Genomic DNA, 20214 nt, shown 5'->3' on the forward strand with positions numbered 1-20214 from the left:
TCCTCATGTTGTGGTGACCCCCCAACCATAAAATTATTTTCGTTGCTACTCTATAACTGTAATTTTGCTACTGTTATGAATCATAATGTAAATATTTTTTGTTTTCCGATGGTCTTAGGCGACCCCTGTAAAAGGGTCGTTCGACCCCCAGGTTGAGAACCGCTGTTTTAGAGGATGCTCTTATACAGCACATAAATATCAGTGATAGACTGAAAAACCTTCGTAGAGGGAAAATAGTTATTTTTTCACATATTTAGTTAAAAAACACAAGCAAGCTGGGCCGGCCGAGTGGCTCAGTTGGTTAAGAGCTCGCTCAAGAGTTTGAGCTCTGAGCAACAGCGGTTCGAGTCCCAGCCCGAGCTGAGTAGCCGCTGAGCTGCGAACAGGTGGCAGGATGGCTCAGCTTAAAAACAAAACAAAACCAAGCAAGCTAAATACTGTATAATACTGTTATGTAAAATTTTAATCCATTTATACACATATAGGTATATATATAAAATGTATAATTGGATAGGGAGGTTATAATTCATGACAGCTGCGTCAGAAGGGAGGACTAGAGCTAGGAGGGAGGATATAAAGGAAATGTCAAATTTATCTGTTCTACTTTATTTACTTTAAAGAAATAAAATATGACAAAACTCTGGATGATGGATACATGGGTGTTTGCCATATTATTCTACATATTTTTAATTTTTCAAAATAAATCTTAGAATAAGGAAATATAACCTAACTGTTGTAAATAAGAGCCAGGCTCTCTGATGGACTACTAACTATTTTTTTCCATTTCTCTGCCTTATATACAACTTCAACGTAGCTACTAAAAAAACCAGCGTGTTACTAGATTCCACTGATAGTGGGTCTCTTCTTGAAGAAAACTGGTATTCCCAATCTTCTCTCTACCAGTTCACTTGTGATCTATTGTATCCAGCACCGGGGACCACAAAGTGTTGAGAAAAGTCTAGGATGGGGAAGGTCTTACGAACCTATCTTAAAAGTGATATAGCTGAAGTATTGGGGCCTCTTTAGCCAAAAGAAAAATTCTGATGGTTGACGCTAGTACTCCCCACTCCATCCCCTCCACCTCCACGGCCACCTTTGTCTCTGGCCCTTCTGTCTCAGTGGAAAGGATACCTTTTCCTGTGCTCAGAATCCCATCCCCTCATACACACTTAGGAACTCTATTTCCTTTCCAGTGTCTCTGAGCTCTACATTCAGCCTGTGTTCACTGTGCACATTCTCCCCGAACAGTCTCATCCACTGCCATGGCTGAAGACTCCCAAATCTTTATCTTTAGGCCAGAGCCACATATCCCACTGGGTACTACTGACCCAGGTATACAAGTCACATTCTTCCCACCTGCATTTAGGAATCACTGGAAGAAGATGTCTGATGAACTGACTCCTTCCAACTCAGATTCTAGGTTCATCAGTTTCTGTACCCCCAAAATATCCAAAACAATGGATTGTTTCTCAAAAGAATGGGACAGGGGAAGGACATGGGAACAAGAAAGAAGCACATTCAGAATGGAGCTACCAACAAGGTGACATAAAGGCATTAAGGCAGAGAGCTGGGAGCCTTTCCAATATTGCTAGGGACTGGTTCTCCCATGCTTGGCCAGGCTAGGAGAAGCCTGGCTTAAATGGAGTGAAAATACCAAGAACCGAAGAAAGGGGACAGGACGAACCCATTTAAAAGAAACTACAATTGTGATGGTAGTAGTTGGGTACCTGTGAGGAGAGAAGGTGGGGCAGGGCAGCCAGAGTCCCCACATTCTTCAGAGGCTGCTGTTAACTAATTCTTATGAAAAAAAACCCAGGCCAGCTAAACCCACCAGGGAGTGCATCTCAACCTCACAGTGCACTCCCCGCCACATCCAGAGAAATAAGAAACCACCACTTCAAAACACTGCAAAAACTACCAAACTGTACACTTTAAATGGGTGAATTTTGAGGTATTTGAAATATATCTCAATAAAGCTGTATAAAAATTAAAAAAGTACCGCAGGGGAAGAGTCAGTGACTTCTTCCACTTGCTCATTCACTCACTCAAGACCATTATTCCCCTAACCTGTTCCTATAAACCATTTGGCTGTATCACTTTCTTCATTGTTGTCTGTTCCCAGCCCCTCAGCCACAGGTGGCTCAGAGGCCTTTACAACTCATGTTCACCTAATTCAGGTCCCTCGGACCTGACTGAACAAATTCTGTGCACAGGAGAGGACAGCTCAGAGGACCAACTAAATAAACTGTTTTTTTTCCTTAGGAATATAAGCTTTGAAACCTCAGTCTTATTTGATCCCAACTCTGATGCTTTCTTGATATACAAACTTTGTACAAGTTACTTCAGCTCTTTGAGCCTCAGTCTCCAGAAAATGGAAATACCACCACCTACTTGCTATGACAATGAAATAAGGACATAAAATTAGGTACAATGTTAGCATAAACATTATAGTCATCACTACTATTATTTATTACCAATGTTAATAATTATAACAAAATAATAATAATTTGGGCCTCACTGAGGAGATTCATGCCCTGAAATCATCATCTCTGAATAGGCAGGGCTCCTGACCCCCGATTGGCAGAAAAGGAACAAGCAAAAGTTTGAGCCAGAGAGTTCAAGAAGGCAGAGCCAAGAATCAGAACTAGCATACTGCTGTCAAATCTTGGCCCCTTGGGGGTAGGAGAAGGTAGGCAATTCTAGGGTCCTTCCCACCCTTCCACCCATACACCCAGCCGTCCTTACTTGAGCACCTCCTCTCGACACTGTTTTTGGGGTGCGAAGCAGGCGATGGCCCAGACTTTGATCTCAATGCCATTGTAGAACTGTTTCCCCCGCATGTCCCAGACACCCTGATTGGGTGTGGCAATGGCCCGATTCTGAGGATAGGCAAAGGGGGTGCCCAGGTGAGCCTCAGTAGAACCAGGTGGGTAGGGGAGCCAAAGCCCCTGGCTATACAACCCAATCTCCCCCCAAAATACCCCAGAGATGTTGTCTGGCCCTGACCCTGCTCACCCGGCCGCCATACTGCAAGATGGGCGCCGGCAGCACTCGTCCCGTCACCTCCGTCATGTCATCTTTCACTTTGATCCCAAATTCCTGGATGTAGGGATCTAGGTTGTAGCTGGCATTCTTCATCTGCAAGACAAAACAAAGGGATCTCAGGAGAGCAGCATCTTGGCAATACTGCTCACCTTCTGGGTCCCAAGTAGAATGCCCTGGGCAGCTGAGACTGGCAAGAGTAGCCCTAACACAGGAGGGAAAGTGGAAGATGACATAAGTGGGAGTGGATAACATAGGGAATACAAAAGGGAAAAAGAAAATGAAAGCAAAGTAGGTACAGGGTCAAGAAGTAAGAGCGGTCCTATGGAATCCCAGGAAACAAATCTAGGCTTTTGTTCTCCTGAGGGTCCTGCCAAGGCAGAAAAGCATCTGTGCTACCAGGGGCCCCAGTGACTGAGCAACTGAGCATGTTTCTCTGCAGCCCCACTAACCAGGCGGCTGATCTCCTCCTGTCTGTCTGGGGCCGACCTCGCTGTAGCCTTTATCATGGTGGAAGTCTGGTTGTCCGTCAGCTTCTTAATGCAGCGCTGCCCAGCCACAATGTTACAGACCTGAGGAAACAAGAAGGTAGGTTACCCTGGCTTGAGTTCAGTTTACCCTATATTCAGAGCCCCACAATAAGGGAACAGACCTTGGCTGTCTGCCCTGGGAAGGGGGCTGCAAAATCCCTTGGGCACACAGGCTAAGCTAGAAAATACCCAGGTGCAACACAAAAGGCAATATGGCTACATTGTGATTAAGAGCTTGTGATCCAGAGCCAGATCTGGGCTCAGGTCCCATGTGTTAAATGGAGACAACAGTAACAATCCCATAGGATTATCTGGAGACTAAATAAAATAAAGCACCTTAAAGGGCTGAGTACAGTTCTGGAACACAGTAAATACTCAATAAACTGCACGATAAATTATTATTTACCAAAGGACCCAATATAGAGCTCTTCTCAATACTAAAAAGCTCAATATATACAAACTGGATTCCTAAGGTAGTAGGCAGCTCTCCAATGGTGACAGGAAGTCTGCTGCTCTGTCCTGTAACCCACCAAAAGAACTAGGGAAGGCTCTTGACTCTTGAACCCCAGTCTACAGATGATCACTGAGCCCCTGGACTATTGAAATCACTGTTTGTTGACTGACAGTGTCCTCTGTTGGTACAAGAAACACCCTGCCACTTGGTTCCTGTTTTGGGCCCAACAGAACACAATGGAGATCAGAAAAGACTTTCCAGTGACATATAAGACTTCCACTCCCCAATATGCTATATTCAAGATGCCATGAACAGGAAGCTTTTTGGAAGAGTAGAGAGAGCCAATAGGTTTAGAAGACTTGAGTTTGAAGTCCCACTTTGTCATTTCTAGCTGATGTTACCTTGGGCAGGTATAGGTCTCTTAACCACTCTGAGATGGCTGTTTTATTTTCAGTCATGGGGAAAAAACCACTAGCTGTCTCATGAGGTTGTTGTGAGGATTCAGAAGAAATGAAACATGTAACTCGCTCCCATAGGGCCAACACTATGGAAGTACTGGAACAGCCCCAAATTTCCAGAGTTCATGCTGAACAATGGTAGGGAAAGCCAGGACTAGATCATCTGCCCTTAAACTGTTTCCCAAACAACATACAAATCAGTCAGTTCACTTAATGAAAATCCAGAATTAAAATTTGTGAGGCTGCTCTCTTGAAGGCACCTTAAAAGCTATGGCACTCTCTATAGACAATATCAACTACAGAATCAACACTAAGAAAAGGGCTGAAGTAGGGACGTAGAGAAATTGGAACCATTGTGCAGTGCACCGCTGGTGGGGAATGTAAAATGGTATGGCCGCTATGGAAAACAGGATGGTGATTCCTCAAAAAATTAAACACAGAATTACCGTATGATCCAGCAATTCTACTTCTGGGCATGTACTCAAAAGAAGTGAAAGCAGGGACTAGAACAAATATTTGTACACCTATATTCATAGCAGCATTACTCACAATAGCTAAAAGATGGAAGCAACCCATGTATCTGTCAATGAATGAAGGGGTAAACAAAATGTGGTACATACATACAACAATATTATTCGGCCTTAAAAAGGAAGGAAATACTGACATATGCTACAATATAGATGAACCTTGAAGACATTATGCTAAGTGAAGTAGGCCAGTCAAAAAAGGCCACATATCATATAATTCCATTTATATGAAATATCCAGAACAGACAAGTCCATAGAAACGGAAGTAAATTAGTGATTACTAGGGGCTGTGTGTGTGTGTCTGTGGGGAGGGTGGTGGGGGGGGACAGTGGAAGGAATGGTAAGTGACTTCTAATGAGTATGGGCTTTCTTCTGAGGGTGATGAAAATGTTTTAATATGAGATAGTGATGACGGTTGCACAATTCTGTGAATATACTAGAAAAACCAGTGAATTGTATATTTTAAGAGAGTAAACTTTATGGTATGTGAATTATATCTTGATTTTTTTTAAAAAAAATCCCACCGGGCTACAACAGCCTACATTATTTGGCCATGAGCCTCTCTTCAAAATCATCTATCACTTTTCTCCTCATATACTACATGCCAGCCACCGTGGCCTCTGTCTCTCTCTCAAAAAGACCCAAGCTTCCTGCTGCTTCAGAGCCTTTCTTTGTACTTATTATTTACCTTCTGCCTAGAAGGCGCTGCCCTCAGGTTGTTACAAGGTTGGTTCTCTCTCTTAATTTGGGACTCAGCTCAAAATGTCTCCTAAAAGCCACCTTCCCTGACCACAATAGCTTAAGCGGTCTCCAACCCCCTCCACCCTTACTTCTCTCCCTTTAACCTGTTTTATTATTCTTATAGCACTTACCACCATCTGAAACTATCTTATTTATCAATTTATTGTCTATCTCCCCCTTCTAGAATATAAGCTCCATGACAGCGGGGACCTTGTCTTATTAATCTCTACATTCCCAGCACCTAAAAGAGTATATATGACACATAGTAGGAGCCGAACAACAGTAAAAATCAAAACGTAAGTCATTATATAAATTATTCCTCTCGGAAACTATCATGTAAACAGATGTTAACTTGCTAACAAATCTCAGCTAGCAGTAGATAAGACCTAAAGCCTATCTACTTAGTTGGGATCACATCCCAAAAGATTTCCATTTACACCTCGGAGAAAATATTGTCTTCTTCACACTTTCTATGCATCAGCACCTATAACCTAACTGAGTCAGTTCTTGGGTTTGGGGATGTGTTCTCCCTTCAGCCTAATTCCCTCTGGTTAATTCTGAAACCCCAGAGGCTCACAGAAGGCTTGAGCTTTGATCCCAGCTATCTGACTCCTGCCGCTGGAACAAAGTAAGACAAAAGTCTAGGCTAGTGATTCTCCAACTTCAATGTTCATATGAATCCTCTTTGGATTCTGTTAAAAGGCAAATTCTGATTCAGTAGGTCTGGGTGGAACCTGAGAGTCTGCATTTCAAACAAGCTCCTGGGTATGCCTATGGTGTTGGTCCACTGACCACACTTTGAGCAGCAATGGACTAGACAATGAAGTAGTCAGCAGTAGTTTCTCATTAGACACTTTGGCTAGTGTATACCAAACCAAACACAGTCCAATGGTTCTACATTTGCATTCTATAACTTAAGAAGCATTACTATTCTTTCTTGCATTGCAGGATTTCAAAGGTCTACTGAAGCATAAAAATATGACAAATCTTAGGGCTAAAATTTTTTCACAAAGAGCGCATTGATCATCCGGGAAACAGGATTCAACCTATTTTCTCTAAAACAAGGTACACTTGTAGCTCTGGGTTTAGGGCATTTAGGATCCCCAGCTCCGGAGAACAGAGAAAGAGAAATTAAGAGGACATGAATGTGGGTATCTGAAATCTCTGTCCTGAGCGAACTAATTACTTATTAAACAGTAAATACAGCTTTCGACTCTGCCTGGCAGTCCTGAAAGAACATGAGCGCAGGATGGGAAATAAGAAAAGAATCTAGCAGGTAGCAATGAGGCCTCCATTTCACAGAATGACCTCGTACCTCTCCGAATGTCAATTTTCCAAACTTCAAAATGAAGATGAGAGGCTACAAATGGAAGAACAGACCTCTGATGATCATTGCACAGGCAAATGCTTGTTCCCCAGCCCAGCCGTTACTTGGCAGCCTCACCTCTAGGGGCAGGTAGGTATGCTTTTGTTCCTGGCCAACTTGCAGGCATGGCAGGTGGGGATACTTGAGCTGAAGGTTATATTTCTGCTTGAAATACTGTGCCACTGTGCACTCCACAGTCTGTCCACTCTCCAGCTGCAAGGGAAACCTGTTTGGGGGAAGGGAAGGAGGTGTCACAGCCCAGTATTCAATCCCACCTCTCTGGATCTACAGCCATGGGAAGTCCCAGACTTGACTTCATCCGACCCAGCCTCTACTGGGTACTGCCACTCTTGGAAAAGCAGGCAATACAGGGTTCTAAAAGAGAAGCTAGAGATTTGAGAGGCAAGTTCCACAACCGTCAGGATCGTACCTGACTTATTTGTATCTCTAGTGTTGAGCATAAAGCCTGACACACAGGAAGCACTCATAGCCCAGTAGTCTGAGGTCAAGAAGGTGGGTGAAATCGCTGACAGCTTCCCCAAAGGTCTAGCCCAGGAGCCCAGCTTTCTTTTTTTGGAGGAAGAATAAGTCAAAAGAGATTCTAACATTTACAAAAGTGAGACAGGAGTCAGGGGAAGATGCCTGATCTATAGTAAAGCCCGATGGAGGAAAGGTGGAGGCCAGGAAGGTAAAAATGGTAGGGAGAGCATCAATGGGCCTGGGGAGTTTGGGGGGAGGGGCGCTTATCTTTGAAAGCAAGGCCAGTCCAAGGCCTATTCTCAGGGTTAGTGGGTGAGGGGAGGGCAGTGACGGGAGGGTGTTGAAATATTAACCCTTTTCCACCACCAATGGATGGCTCAGCAGCCCTGTCAACTTACGTCTGATGGCTGGCAGGGCGGCGGGTAACATTACACACGCGGTATTTCCTCTTCATCTGTCCACAGTGGGTCACCTCCACCTTCAGGCCTGGGATACACACACTGCTTGTCAGGGTTGGAATAGGTGGCTCATGTTCCCAGGCTTGGCCTCTCCCCTGAACATATCCCAAGGGGATTTCCTTTTAGGGCTAAAGAGAAAGTAACGTTGTTTCCCTTCCCTGCCTGGCTGGGTCCTCACCCTTGATCTCCTTAGTGAAGCGCACACGTTGGGAGTCCGTGAGGGGCTTGGGCTGCTCGTCTATGTTCCTGATGTCCAGCACCTCACACATGAACTCAATCACCGGCTGTGCCTTGTAGAAGGCCGTGGCTGAGACTGTGGGGACAGACAGGGTAGGTAGAGCTCAGCTCAGGCTCTGTCTGCCAGAACAAATGGAGGTACTGCTCTTTACACCCTCTTCCTTACAGGGCATTGGGACAGGGGAGGGGGTCCCAGGGCTACAGGGAGTAGACTAGGAGTATGGTTGCAGAGCTGGGAGGGAGAAGGCTGGGAGTGTGGTCACTGGACTCAGGGTACCCCTGGCTCCATAGCTCTCCCCACTCACCATCAATGTTGAGCATCATCTTCCACATGGCAGGGCGCACAGACTGGTGAAAGCCGAACCAGACCTCGCGCCCACCCCCCAGCGGGTGGTAGTAGCCCTCAGGCGGTGAGAAGAAGGAGCGGCCCACGGGGGTGTACCTGGCAGGGACAGGCAGAGAACTGGTCCCTCGGGCACAGGCCCCCACCCTGTGAGGCATCCTGGGCACGGAGGAGCCCTGGCCTGGAAGGCAGGACACCAGGGCTTTAATTCCAGCTCTGATCCTCTACTAGTGGTGTGACTGACCTTGTGCAAGTCTCTACCCTTTCCCTGCCCTGCAGGGACAGACGGGGTGAGGCCTGGAGATATCTAAAAGGGACGGGGCCAATGCTTTCAACCATGTAAATGTAGATACACACTGGCCTGGCATATGGTAGGGCTTCAAAGAAGATTTTGTTTGAAAGGCACACTGTAGGACCTTAATATGTCCTCATTCCTCTCCTCCCCCCAGTAGCAGTGCTGACACCACTAGAAGCCCAGATACTAACTGTACCCAGTACCTCATGGATGCCAGGTGCCTCATAGCCACATCCAGGGCTTGCACAGACTCCAGGGGAACAGGGATCTGGCCACTGACCAGGGCCTCATGCAGCATGCGCCAGCTCACAATGGCTAGCCACTTGATGGAGACCTTGAATATTCGATCCTTCCCTTCTCCAGGGATTGTCACCTCAAAGTCAACCTTCAGGTAGAAAGAGAGGAGTGAAGGGTTGCCAGTCCTTTCCCACAGTCCAACATTCTCTGCCCAGCCCCAATTGTCCCCTGCCCTGGGGATTTGCTAAGAATCTGCCTAAGCTGATAGGGGCTCACAGTGAAGACTTCAGGGTAAATGCAGCCCCTTAGCCCCCAGCCACCTTGCTCGGTGATTCTGTCCCTCTCAGTCACACCTAGCAGAAAGTCCTTTAGATCTAGGTCTATTTTAAATCCAATTTCAATCTGTCTGGAACAGGTACCGACATACAGTGGGCTAAATAAATATCAGCACCTATCCCACCCCACCCTAAAACACACTTTCTCAGCACAAAAGATGAAAGGGCTCTCTGGAATGCCAGACTCCAAACAGGCTTACATGAGCTCTGTACCACACTAGACCCCTGACACAGGACTAGCCTGATTCCCAACCTTACCCGTTCATTGCCAATGGGCAGTGCTGTGACAGTGTAAATGTTCTTCTTTCCATCATACACGGGCTTGCGATCGCCAAAGATCTGAGGCTTGAAATGCTGGACCATGTATTCCACCACCTCCCTGTGGGGGATAGGAGCGGCCTGTGGAAGCTGAGACACTACCACTTCAAGCTTTTGGAAGCAATGTGACGTCCAGGTAATGTCCCATCTACTACATTCTCTCCTGGCAACTACTCTAATCTTATCCACTCTATGGCTGTGCTTCTCAAACTTCAACATTCATATGAATCACCTGGAGATCTTATTACTATGCAGATTCTGACTCAGGAGGTCTAGAGCAAAGCCTGAAATTCTACATTTCTAACATGCTACCATGTGATGCTGCTGGTCCTCAGATCACCAAGGCTCTAAAGGACTTGAAAGAGCAGCTGTGAGTGCCTTTTGAGCAGAGGGCAAGGCTGAGAAGAAAGAGAAGGGTCTATCCAGAATCAGGAACAAAATTGAGGCTGTTCTAATTCCCAAGCTGATAAGCAAATATGTAGATGGGGAAGAGATCTAAATTGGAATAGGAATAAACTGTGGAAGCAAAACCTCATCTCTTTCATCTCTCTGAAGCCCTTAGTCCCACCACTCCATTTTCTTTCCATTGTCATCTCTTTTTGGATTTAACTTTCTATCCGTCCCAGTTAAGATTCCAGTGCTGTCCAACAATCTTTTTCATGTCCCTGATTGCTTCCTTTTCTCATAGTCTATGTCAAACCTTCTCCACTACCTTCTAACTCCAGAACCCATTACTATCTCCTATCAAAAAGCAATTCTATAACTCTGAAAAGAGTAGACCATAGTAAGCAAGGGCACCCTCAAGTTCCCAGACAACCATATTTATATATGCATGCCTCTTTTCCTCTTTCTTTCCTCTCACATTTGAAATGTCGTTCCATATGATTTTTAAAACATCTGAAAAATATGTTCGACTTCACTCATTAGAGAAACACAATTAAAATTAGACCAAAGCACGCGCGCACGCACACACACACACACACACACACACACACACACACACACACAAACATACCAACGGAACAGAATTGAGAGTCCAGAAATAAACCCACACATATATGAACAACTAATTTACAACAAAAGAGCCAAGAATATACAGTTGAGAAAGGAAAGTCTCTTCAATAAATGGTGTTAGGAAAACTGGACAGCCATATGCAAAAGAATGAAACTAGAAAACTAACACTGTACACAAAAATAAACTCAAAATGGATTAAAGACTTGAATATAAGACCTAGAACAATAAAATACATAGAACTGAAGTTTCTGGACATTAGTCTTAGTGGTGTCTTTGTAAATTTGACTCCAAAGCAAAGGAACCAAAACAAAAATAAACAAATAGGACTACATCAAACTAAAAAGCTTCTGCACAGCCATCAACAAAACAAAAAGACAACCAACTGAATGGGAGAAGATATTTGAAAATGATTATTTCCAATAAGGGATCAATATCCAAAATATATAAAGTACTCATACAACTAAAAAAACAAACAAACAAGAAAAAACCCACACAATTAAAAAATACACAGAGGATCTGCATAGACATTTTTCAAAGGAAGACATACAGATGGCCAACCGGCACATGAAAATGTGTTCAACATCACTAATTATTAGGGAAATGCAAATTGAAATCATGAGATATCACCTGACACCTGTTAAAATGGCGATTATCAAATAGACAAGAAATAATAAGAGTTGGCAAGGATGTAGAGAAAAGGGAATCCTCATGCACTGTTGGTGTGATTATAAATTGGTGTAGCCACTATGGAAAACAGTATGGACAGTATGGAAGTTCCTCAAAAAAAAAAAAAGAACAATCATATGATCCAGCAATTCCTCTTCTGGGTATTTACCTGAAGAATATGAAAACACTAATTCAGAAAGATATATGTACCCTTATGTTCACTGCAGCATTATTTTACAATGGCCAAGATATGGAAACAACCTAAGTGTCCATCAACAGATGAATGGATAAAGAAGATGAGATACACACACACACACACACACACACACACACACACACACAAACGGTGCCAAAAAAAGGTATATACATTTTAAGAACAGAAAAAAAAACTATTAAAATTGTAATACTCAATATATACCAATAACAACAGATGAATACAAGTCACATTTGACTTCTGCAATTACAAGAGGTGCTCACAGTAGTTACCATCAGCATCCAGACACTTCTGATTATGGCAAACTACTGCTTGAGCAACGTTGACCAAAGAGTCCACTTGTATGCATTTTTTTGGCACCCCCGATATACACAACAGAATATCACTCAGCCATAAAAAAAAAAAAAGATGAAATACTGCATCTGCAACAACATGAAGGGATCTTGAGAGTATTATGCTAAGTGAAATAAGTCAGAAGGAAAAAGATAAAAACCATATGATTTCACTCATATGTGGAATGTAAAACAAAAAAAGTAACAAACAAATCAAAAACAAACTTACTAGATACAGAAAACAGACTGGTGGTTGGTTACCAGAGAGGAGGGTGGGGGATGGTGAAATGGGTAAAGGAGGTTAAATATATGATGATGGATGGAAACTAGACTTTTGGTGGTGAGCACACAATAGAGTATACAGACATCGAATTATGATGCTGTATACCTGAAATGTGTATAATGTTATTATTAACCAATGTTACCTAAAACAAACAAACAAACAAACAAAAATAAATGAAACCAAATCCTTAGCTTATAAATGGGATATTTTTCATATGAATTAAAATTCCACAAAATATGGGAAAAGTCATTAAAAAAAGTAAATTCAAATATAATTTTCTATGTATCAAAATGCCTAAGATAAAATAATACAATGTATACTGAATTGGTAAAGATATGGGGAAGAGGCACTCTGATACCTTGTTAATAGAAGTATAAACTGGTACAACTTACCTTAAAAACCTGGCAATATCTCAAAATTTTTAAGTGTATTGTGCCAGCAAATCCACTCCTAGGAATTTATCCCACAGGTACACTAATATTTTATTGCAAAAATGTATCTAGTTAATAATATTCAATAGTTTCATTTTTGTAGCCAAAGTTTAGACTCAACCTAAATGTTCCTCAATAGATTCATTAAATAAATTACAATAACATCACATTCCATAGAGCTATGCAGAAAAAAATGCAGTCGATATGTATATACTGATATGTACTATTTTCCAAAATACATTGTTCAGTGGAAAAAACAAGGTGCAAAACAAATATATAAGATTCTATATTCTGTGCATTTAAAAAAATGTTCTAGGGCCAGCCAAGTGGCTCAGTTGGTTAAGAGCTCGCTCACGAGTGCGAGCTCTGAGCAACAGCGATTCGAAGCCTGGCCCGAACTAAGCTGCTGCTGAGCTGCCAACAGGTGGCAGAATGGCTCAGCTAAAAAGAATAATAATAATAAAAACAAATAAATAAATAAATAAATAAATAAATAAAATTTAAAAATGTTCTATATACATATATGCTTGCACATGCAGAGAAAAATATCTGGAAGCATACTCAAGAATGGTAACAATCATACTCAAGAATGGAAACAATATCATGCTCAAGAATAGTAACAATCCTACTCAAGAATGGCAACAATATCATGCTCAAAAATGGTAACAATCATGCTCAAAAATGGTAACAATCATACTCAATGGTAACAATGAATACCTCAAAGGAAAGGGACTAGGGGACTAGAGATCAGGCTAACAGAAGACATTTTTCTCTGCTACTCTTTTTGTCATATTTTAAATTTTTTTACATTGGGCATATATGGTTTTCAAATAATAAAATAAATTTTAAAAAGAAATATCGCTGCTTCTCTCTAAGGCTAATTAATCTCTCCAACTTCATGTCCTGTAAAGTCCTCCTGCCTCAGCAAGGACATGCCACTCACTCCTCCCGTCTCTCTCATGTACCTTTAACCTCTTCTTCTCCACTAGCTCCTTCTCCTGAGTTTACAAACATATCCACGTCTCATTCTTAAAAACTTTTCATTCATTCATGTCAACAAATACTTGAAATGTGCGAGGCACTGTACTTGACCCCTATAATCCTGTCTAGCCAACATATTCCCTCTTTCTCCGTTTCCCTGTTAAGCTATCTGCTCTCACTGTCCCTACCATATTACCTTCCACTTATTCCTTCACTCACTATAGTTAGATTACTAGCCCAACTACTCTACTAAAACTTCTCTGACAAAAGGCGCCAACTATCTCCGATATATCAAAAGCATCCAATGATATTTTCCAGCATTTACCTTACTTGGAACCTCCTCCTCAAAAACCTTCCTGAATTTGGTGAGAACACCCTCTACTAGTTTTTCCTTTACCTCTCTGGGTTCTCTTTCAAGGTTCTGAGATTCGGAACCGTGAAGCCTCCTGGACTCAATGCCTGAGACGTGCATCACTTACCGGTTGACTCTGCGAGGACATTTATCCGGCTTGATATCCACCTCGTAGTGGTAAACGTCAATCTTAGGGATGTCCACCTCAAAGTAATTGGCCAGGAGCTTGATTGGTTTCCCCACCGTGCCAATGCCAGGCCTTCGAGGTGCCTGGAACACCTGCTGCAGAGGGGGCAGGTATGCGCCCGCAGCTACAAGACAAAGCAGCTCGTGAGGGGAATGTCTGCAATCTCCTCACACTCTGATCAGAGAAGACACAAGGCTTCCTGGAACAGCAGCAGGGGAGCATGAGGGAAGCCTCTTTCCTGCCTACCCAACCCAACTCAGGGCTTCCACCGGCTCGGACAGGCTCATTAAAAAAAAAAAATTTTTTTTTAAAAATCCCTCTCTCCAGTTAGGAAAATTATCCTTGTTGTCTATCTTAAATTTAAACTCACTGAGAGACTATGTAATAAGTTTCTGTTACGTATTAAGGAAAGGGACTAAATCTGGTTCCCAGTAACAAAACCCTTCCTTCTACTAGATTAAGACACATACCTCCACCAGGTATCTATCTAGCAGACCAAGAATGCCCTATTCTTTGCCAGCCAGATGCTCACTTCATTCATCGCCATCCTGAACACAAAACAGAATCATCTTATTGCTGCTCTGCAAGTAGGTAGGAGGAAGATCCAAAGGCCAGGTGGGGGAGGGGGACAGCACTTTTGAGAAAGGATTAAGGTAACTGAATGGCTGAGATTAGAGAGACAGAAAATGAGAAAAGGCTAAAAGTGTAGAGTTTGGAAATTATGGAAGGGAGGGAGGCTGAGTGAAAACAGGGAGCTGGTGAAGACACCAAAACTGGAGGTCACAGCTGGAAAACGGTTGAATTGGGGACCAGGAGGAAAGGCTAGAGTTAGGGGCTGAGGCAAGAAGCAGGACTGAAACTGGGGAGACAATGAAGAAAAAGTTCAAAAGAAGAAAACACTAGGGAATGAAGACAGGCTGAATATAGGAGACTGAGGCAAGAAGAGGCTAGATTAGAGGACTTGGGCAGAAGTGGCAGCCATCAGAATGCTGGTGAAGGGAGAGATGCTGACTCTGAGAAGGAGGATTCAAGATTCTCTCCACCGCACACAGCTTCCACACAGAGGGCCCAGACAGTAGCAAAAGGGATCAATTTCAAGACAGAGGGGGCCCTTGGGAAAGGACTAGGGCAAGGCCAGCTCCCACTATGTTCTTTCTTCCACCAGCCTGATTGCTGCCCCTAGTTTTATTTTCCAGCTTGAAGGGAAAGGGAGGGAAAAGGAAAACTGCCTAAGAGAAGCCTTTGTCCAGAGCTACTATTGTGCTTGCCAGAAGAGGACCAGCTCAGGTGGGAGGAGAGACGAATGAATCAGTCCAGAACCTCTCCCATCACCAGAGCTCTGCTTTCACAGTCTGCCAGGCTAGGGGGATGGGGCACATCCTCAACTGGGGGGTCAGGAAGAGGTCAGAACCATTCACAGGAGGGGCATGCTTCCCAGAGCTAAGCTGCTGTCTCCTAACCACCTGTCAAGCAAGCCCAGCCCCACTCTGCACTCTGGGAAATGCAGGTCCAGCCTGGAGGGTAAAGGCCTTCAGGACTCAGCTACCTAGGGAAGTGAAGGCTTACCTACTATCACCTGGCCACCTACCCCAAAAAGAGCTGGAGAGAAATTGCACACAAGCCAGAGACACACACACACATAGTGTGACACATTCCTGTCCTACACATCCAAACGCTCACTTAGACAGAGAGTTTACCTTTATATACACCCCTCACCAAATGCAAGGACTATCTGCCTTGGTCATTGCTGAATCTCCAGTGTCTGGCACACGGGAGGTGTGTTCAAATATACAAATATTAAATGAATGAACAAACAGATCCATGCACAATCCACAAAGAAAACAAAAACAAACGAACACCTGCAAACCGCTCAGAAACTATTATAAACCCTGCACAGAACAAAAATGCACCCTGGTGGATATAGCTGGTAAAAGACACCCTTCCCCTCCCCAAGTTCTTACATTCCATTTCACCTCCTTAGCCTCCCAGGCTGAATAATCGTTTGGAGCCTGGGGAGAAAGACATCCCCTAGAGCTGGGGGCTGGGTAGAACGGATGGGGGAAGGGACAAACACTAGAGCCTCAAAGCTTTCTCTTCCCCAGAAATAGGACTACAGGCCAGACAGCCTTAGGCACCCTCTACTCCAAGGAGGCACTGGGAAAACAGGAGAACCCCCACGCTCTCCTTCATCCCCAAACTAGGGAAGGCAGGAGGAAGGGGGAAGCTCTCTCCTATTCCATCCCTCTGGAAGCCTTACAGCTGTAGAAAGTTCACCACCCCCCGCACCTCACCCAGCCCCCAGCTTTTAGTCTGAGAAAGGGAGACACTTCCCTTCAGACCCAGACAGGGACAGACGGCCACTTTGTGATGCAGATGAGGGCCCCAGCACAGAGGACAAAGCTTGGGCCTTGGGGGAAAGGGGCGGGGCTCTTCCTTACAGACAAAAGCAAGGAGGGAGGGGCCATGAAAAGGACACTCCCCTTCCCCCATTCCAACCAGCCCTGAGAAGGAAAAGTAACACAGCTGAAATGCCTGGCTCAGGGATTCCTTCCCTGCAGTTTCTGAGGCCCACATACCTCCCAAGGAGCCAGACAGCCTATTCAAAAGACAAACTCAAGGCTAGGTTAGCTGTCAGTAAGCAAGGGCTAAGAGGCCAATCTCTGCAAAATGAATTTGTCCACACATAAGTATACGCAAATTAAATACTCACATATGTGCGTAACCATTTATGTCACACTGGAATGTGACCCAGTTCAGTTAATAAACATGTACTTTGTGTCAGGGCCTAAACACTTGCTGGTTCCACAGATAAATCAGACACTACCTGTACCTTCAGGCAGCTACCAGTCCAGTACATCTGGAGCACACCTGAGCACAGAAGGCACACTTGGACATAAGCCCTGTGAAGCCAGCAGCGATACCTTAGTTTTGTGAATTGTGTCCTCTTCCAACTTCCAAGAGAACAGTCTGAGCCTAGGAAGGAGGCACTTATGGGGTACCTCCATTGACAGCTTCCAGAATGAATTTCAATTACACCGTTTGATGAGGCAAAGCCTGTCCCACGAGGCTACAGCCAACTCCAGATACCAAGCTCTAGTCCCTTCCCTAGAACTTATTTATCGGAACAGTTTTTTCATCACTCCAGAGCTCACGAGGAATTCATCAGAATAAAATCATTAGCAGTCTGGTATGGGTGTCAGCTCCTAGCAATCTCTCTGGGCCTGTGACTTCCTCCTACTCCATCTAGTCCACAGGTTGTTGCAAAGTCTCCAGCCTAGAAAACCAGGCGAGTTCCTGGAATGGAGAGAGGAGCCTGAGGGAAGGAGGAAGTAGTTTTCTGAAGTCTGTTGCTCCCTGCACTTCACCTTAAGGCCTATACGGCCTTTTCAATGTTGTTTTCACTTAAAGGAAAATACTTACAGATCACTGAATGGGTGTCTCAAGTGAGTTGGTAGGAGCTTTTTCCTGGAGGGGATTAGATCTGGTATAAAAGACAAAGGTTCTCCCACCAGGAATGAAATTCATGTCTCCTATGGAAGCCCTACTCCCACCCTCAGATCAAATAGAAGGCGGTAGTGAGATATGACCTAAAGGATTCCCAGGTCCAGAATGCTCCTCCCACCGAAGGACCTAGGACACAGGTGGTGCCACCACCATCCCACAGCCCATCCTGGGGACATTAGTCTTCTTGGGGCAGTCCAGCCTCAGTTCCTGTTTTTATCTCCTTTTCTCCTGATTGCCCATGAACAAGGAGAAATTAAGGCTACCATCACCTGGGACTCACTAGGGTGAAGACTGTAGACCCCTCCTCCCCCAAACAACTTATTTATGACAAAAGGCTAGCTTGGCAACCTTGGGTCAAATGACATGAACCTGACAGTTTCTGGGGATTAGAGAGAGGAAAAAGAAAAGATACGGAAGTTGGAGATAGGAGCAATAAAAGTATTAAGGTATAGAAAGGGATTAGGCTGTCATCTCAGGAGACATTTCAATGGAAAGGTCATTATCCTTTGATTAAAAGATCCCATCTCTACTCAATATTGGACCAGAAACGTGCCAAGAGGGCAGACAACCTCTTCCAGGTAAACCAGGTCCTGGCCTTGGTCCCTCAGTAATCAATACCTTTTCTAAGGCCTATGTTTAGGGAGGCCCCGCCCCAGGAACACTGCCTCCATCCGTCCCAGTCTTTTCTCGTCCCAGTGGCAGAATAAGGCACTTTGGCAGTTTCCCTCAATTCATTCTTGGCAAATTGTGACTGAGGGTTTTGCCAAGTGTTAAGAACCCCCAAGATGGGGAAGGGGACCATTTCCATTTGCGCTCAGCAAGCATAACCTTAGAGAGAAGGCACCCCATCGGCGCGCTCTTATTTCCAAGCCAAACAGTATGGGGTGGGAAGTCGGGGGGGATTGGGGCAGCCACGCCCCCACCACATAGGGCAGCCCCTTCCAGCTGCCACCTCCGCGCATGCTCCAACGCCTTTGCTCCAGCTCCCCGGACTCAAGGGGGGGAATCCCGGGGCTGGATCCCCACCCACCGCCCCCTGACCCTCGCCCCCGCATCAGGCCGGGCTGGGGCGGAGCTCACAGTCCAGCTCTGGCGCCTTCTCCCAAGAGACACTAACCCAGCCCAGACCGGCTAAGCCCCCGCCCCCGGCATGCGGCAGTTCTGGGCCCATCTGTGTCGACCCCCTCCTCTCCTGGACACCTGGAGCCCGCCCCCTGCCACCTGCCGGGCCTCTCCCTAGGCCTCCAGGGACCTCTGGGAGTCCTTACGTGCGTTCAGGCCCTTCTCCCAAACTACTTCCCACCTCCAGGAGTGCATAGAGCTTCCTTTGATAAACGGCCCCCATCTCAGGGCTCCCTTCACCAGGTTTCCCCCGGAACTGCACACAGCCCCCTTCAAACTGGGCCCCCCATCCCATAAGAGCCCCTCTCCTCACTCAGGAGACCTTCCCTCACTCGGATATACTGCTCTTCACGCGGGAGTCCCTCGGTCCTTTGGAGCACGCACCGTCCCCCCTTCTCGGGGGCCCTTACCTGCTCCCGAGGGTCCCGCTTCCATCCCATATACCCGTGCGGAGGTCAGGCGGCCGGGAGACTGTGGAGTCCAGCGTGCGGGGCCTAGGTACCCCGCACTCTAGCTGCTCGGGCTCCCGGGCCGGGCTCGGCTCCCCCCCCCAAGCCCGGCCGCTCGCGCCGCCACCCCCACAGCCTCCGTTGCCGCCGCCGCCGCGGAGCCTGCAGCAGCTCCCCCTGCGAGCGCCCGGCCAGCTGCCAGTGCGCAGGCGCGACCGCCAGGCCCAGGGGGCGGACGGGAACGAGTCAAGCGGGGCGCTCCGACGGCAACAAAGGCCAATGGAGAGGGGCGGGGGCACCCGGGACCGAGGCAGCGGCCCCTGGCGGTCGCCCGTCGCCATGCAGCCCGGCGGGAGGGCCTGGGTAGAGGCGCAACGGAGCCGCGCAGTGGCGTAAGTGAGGTGGGGCGGGGCGGGGCGGGGCGGGGGGAACACCCCCCGCAGCAGCCTCGGGCCCTGTCTTTTACCCAAACAGCTCCCTCCCAGCCTACACGGAGCCGCCCCGCTTCGCACAGAGCCACGCGCGCATCACAGGAATCCCACCTCATTCCCGGGCCCGCTTCGCAATCTCCGAGCACCCCATCACCCAGGGGCCCTGCCTCCCACCTCTCCTCCCAATTTCTCTCATTCTTCACGCCTTGGCTGCAAAACCACTGCCTCCCCGAAGGCTTTCTCCGTCCTAGTCACTGAACTCACTGATTCCATCCTCATTTCCAGGCCGAGTGATGGGCACAGAGACCACAGATCTACAAGAGACCCTGCCTACTACCCTGGAAGATGTCACAGTCTCAACTTAAGTGCGGCTACAGAGCTCTATCTGTGGGACCTCTCTCCACTTTTTCATCTACAGGTCAGGCC

General features: G+C 46.0%; 1 protein-coding gene across 3 annotated transcripts in view; it reads right to left on the reverse strand.

Annotated features, from left to right (window-relative positions):
- The window catches only part of AGO1 (argonaute RISC component 1), a 42984-nt gene extending 23414 nt beyond the window's left edge, over positions 1-19570 (reverse strand). The window contains exons 1-11 of one of the 3 annotated variants that reach the window (XM_019658679.1): positions 19319-19569; positions 14223-14406; positions 9762-9882; positions 9135-9316; positions 8599-8735; positions 8235-8369; positions 7997-8084; positions 7197-7344; positions 3495-3614; positions 3016-3138; positions 2746-2879 (exon numbers count right to left, since the gene is read on the reverse strand). In XM_019658679.1, coding sequence (XP_019514224.1) covers positions 2746-2879; positions 3016-3138; positions 3495-3614; positions 7197-7344; positions 7997-8084; positions 8235-8369; positions 8599-8735; positions 9135-9316; positions 9762-9882; positions 14223-14406; positions 19319-19343 — 1397 coding nt within the window. In that variant the 5' untranslated portion in view covers positions 19344-19569. Of the gene's footprint in view, positions 1-2745; positions 2880-3006; positions 3139-3494; positions 3615-7196; positions 7345-7996; positions 8085-8234; positions 8370-8598; positions 8736-9134; positions 9317-9761; positions 9883-14222; positions 14407-19318 lie in introns of all 3 variants that reach the window. The other 2 variants (XM_019658670.1, XM_019658682.1) reach the window with 2 other exon arrangements.
- Positions 19571-20214: the final 644 nt, after the last annotated feature.

Source organism: Hipposideros armiger, unplaced genomic scaffold, assembly GCF_001890085.2.
Source record: "Hipposideros armiger isolate ML-2016 unplaced genomic scaffold, ASM189008v1 scaffold_10, whole genome shotgun sequence".
Lineage (NCBI taxonomy): Eukaryota > Metazoa > Chordata > Mammalia > Chiroptera > Hipposideridae > Hipposideros > Hipposideros armiger.